The following is an 8,387-nucleotide window of genomic DNA, read 5'->3' as shown; positions in this document are numbered from 1 at the left end:
CTCTCTGTTGGCCCAAGAACAAATTCGGCCCGTTATATATTTTTTTTCTGCTATGAACGATTTTTTCTATTTTCAGAAAACTGCATATTTACAGTTTGGACCCCGAGCTTCATGCATATAATAACTCATGATCTGTGCATCATATGGAAAAACTTTATATATGAAATATGCTTAGAATTGCATCTAGTTTCATAATATGTCATTTCCATCCATGTTTAAAATGTTTAAAATGTTGTTTGATTAATTTTTGCTCTATGCCATGCTAAAATGGTTTAATTCATAACTAAATAACTATAGCTCCAAACCTAACAAACTTTATATGTAAATGTGGTAGAATTTTGCCTAGTTTAACATGGTGGCTTCACTTTGCACGCTTAACAACTCTAAAATTATGTTTAGGGCAGAACAGTACCAAATCTATAATATGTTCATGAGGAGTTTCCGGAATTGTTGTTCGTTGCTTCCGGCCTCATTTAACCTTGACTAGATAGGTAGTTTTCATTTGCTTCACCTCTTGCCATGCTAACAACATTTAATCTTGTTGGGTACATAAACGAGAGAGAACTAAATAAGTCATGTGGTGCTTCGTCAATATGCCACTCGTTGCATAGTGAGCTCCACTTAATTTGTAGAATTGCTTGTGCACTTTGCCATGCCGTGCCTCTTCAAACCGGTCATGCATCATACTTGATTGTGCATCATGCCATGTTTATGTGGTGGTTGTTTTACTATGATTGTTTGCTTCTTTCCGGTGTTGCTTCTTCGGGTTGGTTCCGATAACGTCGTGTTGTGAGGATCCGTTCATCTACGTTCGTTTGTCTTCTTCATGGACTCGTTCTTCTTCCTTGCGGGATCTCAGGCAAGATGACCATACCCTCGAAATCACTTCTATCTTTGCTTGCTTAGTTGCTCGCTCTTTTGCCATGCCTATGCTGCGATACCTACCACTTGCTTATCATGCCTCCTATATTGTTGAACCAAGCCCCTAACCCACCTTGTCCTAGCAAACCGTTGTTTGGCTATGTTACCGCTTTGCTCAGCCCCTCTTATAGCGTTGTTAGTTGCAGGTGAAGATTGAAGTTTTGTTCCTTGTTGGAACATGGAGATCGTTCCTTGTTGGAACATGTTTAATTGTTGGGATATCACAATATATCTTATTTAATTAATGCATCTATATACTTGGTAAAGGGTGGAAGGCTCGGCCTTATGCCTGGTGTTTTGTTCCACTCTTGCCGCCCTAGTTTCCGTCATATCGGTGTTATGTTCCCGGATTTTGCGTTCCTTACGCGGTTAGGCTATTATGGGAACCCCTTGACAGTTCGTCTTAAGTAAAGCTCTTCCAGCAATGCCCAACATTGGTTTTACCATTTGCCACCTAGCCTTTTCTTTCCCTTGGGTTCTGCAGACTCAAGGGTCATCATTATTTTTACCCCCCCCCCCCCGGGCCAGTGCTCCTCTGAGTGTTAGTCCAACTTGTCAGCCGCCGGTGGCCACCAGGGGCAACTCTGGGCTGGCCTACCGGAAGTTTGGACGATCCGGTGTGCCCTGAGAAAGAGATATGTGCAGCTCCTATCGGGATTTGTCGGCACATTCGGGCGGTGTTGCTGGTTTAGTTTTACCCTGTCGAAATGTCTTGTTGTACCGGGATACCGAGTCTGATCAGAATGTCTCGGGAGGAGGTCTATTCCTTCGTTGACCGTGAGAGCTTGTCATGGGCTAAGTTGGGACACCCCTGCAGGGATTTGAACTTTCGAAAGTCGTGCCCGCGGTTATGGGCAGATGGGAATTTGTTAATGTCCGGTTGTAGATAACTTGAACCTTAACTTAATTAAAATGAATCAACAGCGTGTGTAACCGTGATGATCTCTTTCCGGCGGAGTCCGGGAAGTGAACACGGTGTTGGAGTAATGCTTGACGTAGGTTGTTCTAGGATCACTTCTTGATCATAGATTCTCGACCGTGCTTTGCCTTCTCTTCTCGCTCTCTTTTGCGTATGTTAGCCACCTTATATGCTAGTCGCTTGCTGCAGCTCCACCTCATACTTTTACCTTACCCATAAGCTTAAATAGTCTTGATCGCGAGAGTGCGAGATTGCTGAGTCCCTGTGGCTCATAGATACTTCCAAAACCAGCTTGCAGGTGCCGATGAGTCCGTGCAGACGACGCAACCAAGCTCAGGAGGAGCTCGATGAAGATCCTTTGTTTTGTTTCGTTCTAGTTGATCAGTAGTGGAGCCCAGTTGGGGTCGATCGGGGACCTTTGTCGCATTTGGGGTTCTTCTTTTATTTTGGTTCCGTAGTCGGACCTTGATTGTATTTGGTTGATGTAATGCTTTATTCATGTAATTGTGTGAAGTGGCGATTGTAAGCCAACTATGTGTCTTTTTTCCCTTATGTATTACATGGGTTGTGTGAAGATTACCTCACTTGCGACATTGCTTTCAATGCGGTTATGCCTCTAAGTCGTGCTTCGACACGTGGGAGATATAGCCGCATCGAGGGCGTTACAGCTGCAAACGCGCATCCAAAGCATGGTGGATAAAAACATCAAGCTCGTCAACGTGATCCAGGTGATGCTAGTTCGTCGGATCCTTCCGTGCCAGAGCCGAGCCTGCCCTTTATGGGAATTCGATACAGAGAAGCACCAAACCTTGGAAAGGCTCTTCGGAACCACTCACGAAGATGTCGGGAAGTTGCTCTTTAAGGGCAATGAGACGCCGTCGGCCATAGACTCGGACCGAGGGCCCGATCTTGCCCATCCTGCCAGTGCGATAAGTCCTTCACATCAAGGTGCATCCTCTACTTGCTTGTTCCGGCTCCGCTGCCCGAGGAACCAGTCATCCCGCTCCTGGCAAAGATGCTGGTTCCGGCGCCCTACAAGGCGCCGAAGAAGAGGCCAAGAAGAAGGCCAAGGGGGCCAAAAGTGGCCCTCGCCGCAAAGGAGTTTCAGACGTGTCGTCCGAAGACAAGACTCACTCCTCTGCCATCGAAGACGACGACGAGGAGGAGGAAGAAAGCAACTCTCCCCCTGATGGGGGAAGGAAGAAGAGGGCGGCCTCCACAAATTTGGAGGCGGAGGCACCCAAGAGGGGGAAGGGCCCCCTCGCGGATAACTCCGCGTTTGACGTCGACAGCAACCCAGAGCGACGCCCCCGAAGCAAGCCCCTGGCCGCATCGTAAGTACTAAAAACCCGTATATGTCCATGTATCCGGCCTCTCCTCTCCATGGTATTAATATGTTTAATTATGCTATTGCAGTCCGGCCCACGACAGCTCCCAGCGATCCTCATCAAGAGGTTCATTGGATTCAAAGGCGATGGCCAGCGAGTCACCGCCGGCCGCTTACTCTCCCACGGCCAAGGGCGATGTCGACGTGCTATCCCAAAGAATCTTCCCAGGCCAGGGAGAGGCTCAGGAGGCTGTCAGGGTGGCGCCAGAGGGCGAAACCTCAGCCGCCGGACACATGGGGGAGCAGATCCCCATGGTGACTGGCGATGGGGGCCGTGTTCAGTTCGGCCCCCAATCGGATACGGTTCCGGAGACCTGTACGGCTCCGGAATCCGGCGTGCAGCCTCCTTCGAGAGAAGGAGGTGTGCCTATCCCGCCGGTGACCTCTGTCCAACCAGAGGCACCGGATAATCTACTGGAAGCGCTACGAGGCACTTTCATTGTGGAGGAACACCGTATCCTTATGGGTACGGTGATTGAGAGGGTTCACTCCGTCAAGAGCGGACTGACGGAAGCCTGCGGCAGCCTGCTAACAGGCTTTGAGGTAAGCGACGCAAAAGAAAAAGTCCTAGTATAGACAGTAGCCCCTGAGACACTGTCCGGTGTTTGAAAAGAAAAGTCGGTGGCCGCAACCTCTCATGCTGCGGAGGTCTCCGGACTAAAGCAGAGTCTGAAGCGGGCCGAAGAAGAGCTCGGCCTTGTAAAAAGGCAGCTGGAGGACAAGCAAGGTATGTTGCGACTTGCTGTATACTCAGAAAGAATGAATGATGTCTATTGACCGTAGTGCCATAATATTTGTAGGAGCGGCGACCGAGGTCGAGGTCCTTAAAAAGGCCCTGGCCGAAGCCGAGGAGAAAGCTGCCAAGGAACATGCCGCTCGTAAGAAGCTCAGGGCCAGGCTTAATGAGGTCCAGCAAGAGCTCCAGGATGCCGTTAAAAAATGCGAGACCTTGGAGTGCGATGTTTCGGCTCGAGAGACCGAACTCGCCAAGGCTAGCCAAAGCGAGGAAGAGGCCCGGGTTGAAGCCCAGGGCGCCCTTCAAGAAATCCAGGAGGCCAAGAAAATCGCGGCGGCTAGGGCGTTTAGTATGCAAAGCAAGTATGTGAAGAAGAAGTATTTCTTACTAACCCGGATTTGGAGTTCTCCAGGGGTGTTTGCGGATCTGCCGCGCAGTGTTTCTGACGCTGCGGAATTCTTCCGAGCTGGAGTAGGGAGCTCCACGGAAAAGCTGTTCTGGTCGCAATATCTTGTGCCAAAACATCCAGCGCCCTTGAGCGATCAGCTAAAACGTGCGAGGGGATGATCGAGGGGAGCCTCGTTGGCTGGATTGTTTTCGTTGCGTGTGAGGGGAAAGATGAAAAAAAATCAGACGATGGTGAAAGGAGGACAAAAAACCAATAAAGGTGGGAATACATTTAAATAGGGAGACAATATAAGGAATTTTCTCATTGTGGTACGTGATCACGTTAGGGCGTGGCTTCGACGGTTGTGTTTTTTTTCTAGTGGAGTTAAGTATGAAAGGGGATCGGTGGGGGAAATAAATCGGAGAGGAGGTTGATCTGTTTGGAAAATGATCTCATATATATTGTAATATTTCTAAATTATTAATTACCCAATATTTACATGATTGAATTGAATGAAAGAAGTATCAAACGCGATTCGGTTTTAAGTGTGAAGAAGAAAAAAATTTGGGAAGAGTGGTGGAAGCTGAGACGAAAAAAACCGAATGAAAATTAACCACACGAGAAAAACCATGAAAACTATTTTACTAACTGAGACATTAGGAATAGAGATACCGAGATATTGGTACATCTCACTTCGAAACAAAGCATACTATGAAAACAAAAAACATAGTTGAACAATCTCCAAATTACTACGAACCGCCGATGTTACGCCATCTTGGATATTGTTTTGTTCGCACCTATCACGCGACAAACCCTAGACCATACAAAAAGCTTGTGTCGAATTATGAAAAATAGTAGAAATTAGTAATTTTAAAATATTTTTGAACGCGGAAGAAACACGTACGAAATTACAGTATTGCTTTGCACCCACCAATCAGAAGAGTCCTCGCGGATCGACGATGTGTATCACGCACCCACTGCAAATAATAAATAAATAGGCCCGGCTCGCCGACACGATGTTCCCAGATGTCCGTGGGGTAAGTTGCCGGCGGGTACCTCCACCTCGGTTGTAACGGAATAAATAATAAGCAGCATCGGGTTCACCGTAATCGTCACGATCTCAACTGTGCACGGTGCACCGAACGCTGTATTTCATGCTCCTGAGCCGCTTCCAGGTGGGACCGCCCGTATGCCGTCCCCATCTGTAAGTGTAAAGGCGGCTGTGTGAACTCCCTTTGCCGTGTACCGCCGGGTTTGACCGCGCGTAATCCTAGTAGTTGCCAAAATTACAATGGTGGGCTGCGTGTTTAGCGCAAACCTCTCTGTATACGCTGCCTTGTGGGGCCAGGCTAGGCCGGCCTCATGCGTCGGTGTCGCTGTGAGCACCGTGTCTGCATGCATCATATTTAGGAGAGTTTGATAATTCTTTTTAATGACTTGCTACGTAGAGATCGTGTCTAGATGGAAGGCTTCTTCCTCGTCTAGCCTTCTCCATGTTGCTGGTTCCTCTCGCCAAACCACCATGTTCTCCTTCTCGCGGAACCAACCACCATGTTTTCCTTCTCGACGAACCAGCTAGTAACCAGCGGCCCCTCGAGGCAGGCTCTCGCTGGTTGCTATTTGGTCTGTCGGGGGAGGAAAGTTCTCCTTATGGCGGCTTCAACGGCGTTCTTATGGCTTTTCTACCTCGTCTTTGGCCACAAGTTGGAGATCTGTCAAGTTGTCTAATTTTTGTTGCTGTTCTTGGTCGTAATATGGAGATTCTGACTTGTTTTGTTTGGCTTTATTTCCTCGATCCGTCGCGCCTTGGCATCCTTCCAAGGGTAGCCTGTAGTACTGTGTAGTTGTAGGGTAGGTTGTAGTTTGTAGGCTACTGTGTAGTTGTAGGGTAGCGTGTAGTTTGTAGGCTACTGTGTAGTTGTAGGGTAGCGTGTAGTAGTAGTTTATATAGTGCTCTCCACTACGTTGGTTCTCTGTTGGACCAGCTTATCATATCAAATGGTAAAACGTTATCTGGCTACCTGTTTAGGATGTTTGAATCCTGTTTTCGATCTTGATTTGTCTAGTTAATAACTGAACTTTCCTGCTGTACCGTTAGTTTGTAGGGTACCATGTATTTTTAGACTATATAGTGCTGTCCACCAGGTTGGGTTCTTGCTGTTCAACCAGTTTACCAGATCAAATGCTAAAAACGTTATCTGATTATTTCGATTTTGATCTGTCTTAACTGAACTTTGCTGCTGTGCCTATTATAAGTTGTTCTGAATAGATAGCTGAATTAATAATAATATCACACCCCTGAATGTTAGACATTGTTTAATTTTGTGTTGGTCTAGTCAGATCTGTCATACGAAGTAGCAGAGCTGCTTATTGATCATACGAGTGTCTCTATTCCTTCTTCTCCCTAGAATGAAATGACATTGTTATTCAAACTTACTCTGGCCAAAACAATTTTGTTAGAGCCGCCATATGAAGCTTTCTTTGTTGTCCTATTTGTGCTGATATAGCATTTTGACTGCTTTCATAAGTACATCTTGTATCCATTTGTGTATCCTAATTTGGTTTATTATCTGGAGGTAGTACTTCTGGAACCTGGGTATCCAATTATTTATATCCTAGCTCATTAGTTCTGTAATCTATTTTAATATCATGGTTTGGTTCTGTAATATTGTTTTAGATCTTGTATTTGTCTTTGGTTACTATTAAGGCACTGCCCAATATTTGAACTATTAAGGCAATGCCCAATATTTGAAACCTGGGTATCCGTCTATCTTGTTCTGCTTTTTCAAACTTACTCTGGCCAAAACAATTTTGTTAGAGCCGCCCTATGAACCTCTCTCTGTTGTCCTATTTGTCCTGAAATAGCATTGTGACTGGTTTTATTTAGATCCTAGCTCATTAGTTCTGTAATCTATTTTAATATCATGGTTTGGTTCTGTAATCTTGTTTCAATATATTTAACTGTTGAGGATTGAAGAAGCCTGATACACTTGGATGCTGTTTTGTGTTTTGCTTTTTTGCTTAGCAAATACTCTATTGGAATCTAGGCATCAAAGTATTTAGTTCCTTTCTCACTGGTTATGGATCTATTTAATATCAGGGTCTTGCTTGCTTTTTGGACACTTGGACAGAAATGGCTCCAGGTCTTGTTTCGAATTCTGAGTCAGTGAGGATGTTTGTACCTAAGTGTTCCCTTGATGATGACTTGAGTGAGTGCCTATGCATTTCATATTTGACTCCTTGTACTGTTACATATTATTTGAGTTGATATTCAATTATTTGCTGGTGGGGTTAATTTGTTTTGCAGATGATACCTTTAAACTTCTGTTTGCTGAGACCGATTCTAAGAAATACCCGTGGACTGGACGTGCCATTAAACCTTTCAAAGCTTTTGGTACTTGCTGTTAAACCTTTTAGTGCATTTGGTACTTAGTTTTTTCCAACTTATGGAATATGCTGTTGAATTTGGCATGTCTTAAATTATTCATTCTCTGTTTTCAGACTTGGAAGCAATTCGCAAGTGCGCTGCTAGTCTTAGCACTACTTCTGCTGTTGGGGTAGGAACACTTTGCACAGAGGGATGATACCTGTCTTCGCTTTAACCAGACCAAGGAGCACTTTGCACATGAGTTTTAGTGTATGTTTGCATTTGCACTTGCAAATCTGGATTCTGTGAATGTTGATGTTGTTTGAATGAATGTATGATGGAATGCAATGAATGTATGGCATCAGCTGATGTACTTCACTCTCCTTGACTTTTTAAAGCTTTGTTTTCATACATGGGGATTCTTCGGCTCTGCAGTTCAGATGTGTGTTGGTGTCGATTGCCTTCTCTAATTTTGTGATTCCGCTTGCTATAGAAAGGCTGGATCGCTGCAGTATGTAGTATATCATGTGAGCACACTGCTTTGTTAGGCCCATTCGCCCAGCTAAATGAGCCAGGAGGCACAAGTTGTGCAGCGTAAGTACATAGGACTTTGTCCATTCCTGTCTGTTCTACTTCAGGTTCTTGTTCCACTTCAGATCATGGTCGTAT

The 8,387-nt window shown here is 45.5% G+C and overlaps 1 protein-coding gene and 1 long non-coding RNA gene across 2 annotated transcripts; both read left to right on the top strand.

The window, feature by feature from the left end:
- The first annotated feature begins 3,314 nt into the window (after window positions 1–3,314).
- Window positions 3,315–4,438, top strand: LOC147966970 (uncharacterized). Its single transcript, XM_087530993.1, has 4 exons — window positions 3,315–3,770; window positions 3,846–3,954; window positions 4,028–4,158; window positions 4,376–4,438. Exons 1-4 carry the CDS (start codon window positions 3,315–3,317, stop codon window positions 4,436–4,438), a joined length of 759 nt encoding a protein of 252 aa, XP_087387119.1.
- Window positions 4,439–5,807: 1,369 nt separating this feature from the next.
- On the top strand, window positions 5,808–8,091 carry LOC147966969 (uncharacterized). Its single transcript, XR_015607879.1, has 3 exons — window positions 5,808–7,560; window positions 7,659–7,745; window positions 7,853–8,091. It is a non-coding gene; the product is annotated as an uncharacterized LOC147966969 (long non-coding RNA).
- The last annotated feature ends 296 nt before the right edge of the window (window positions 8,092–8,387 follow it).

This window comes from Triticum urartu, chromosome 6A, assembly GCF_056163025.1.
Source record: "Triticum urartu cultivar PI428250 chromosome 6A, HENAU_Tu73, whole genome shotgun sequence".
NCBI classification, from domain to species: Eukaryota; Viridiplantae; Streptophyta; class Magnoliopsida; order Poales; family Poaceae; genus Triticum; species Triticum urartu.
The sequence above is the reverse complement of the archived record's forward strand: the minus strand, read 5'-3'. Positions and strand labels throughout refer to the sequence as shown.

Excerpts from the sequence above, each read along its gene's own strand:
- LOC147966970 (XM_087530993.1), top strand. The coding sequence starts at position 3,315 with ATGGCCAGCGAGTCACCGCCGGCCGCTTACTCTCCCACGGCCAAGGGC. Across the intron at positions 3,955-4,027 it reads GCAGCTGGAGGACAAGCAAG|GAGCGGCGACCGAGGTCGAG; the intron begins GTATGTTGCGAC and ends TAATATTTGTAG. Across the intron at positions 4,159-4,375 it reads AGCAAGAGCTCCAGGATGCC|GGGTGTTTGCGGATCTGCCG; the intron begins GTTAAAAAATGC and ends GGAGTTCTCCAG.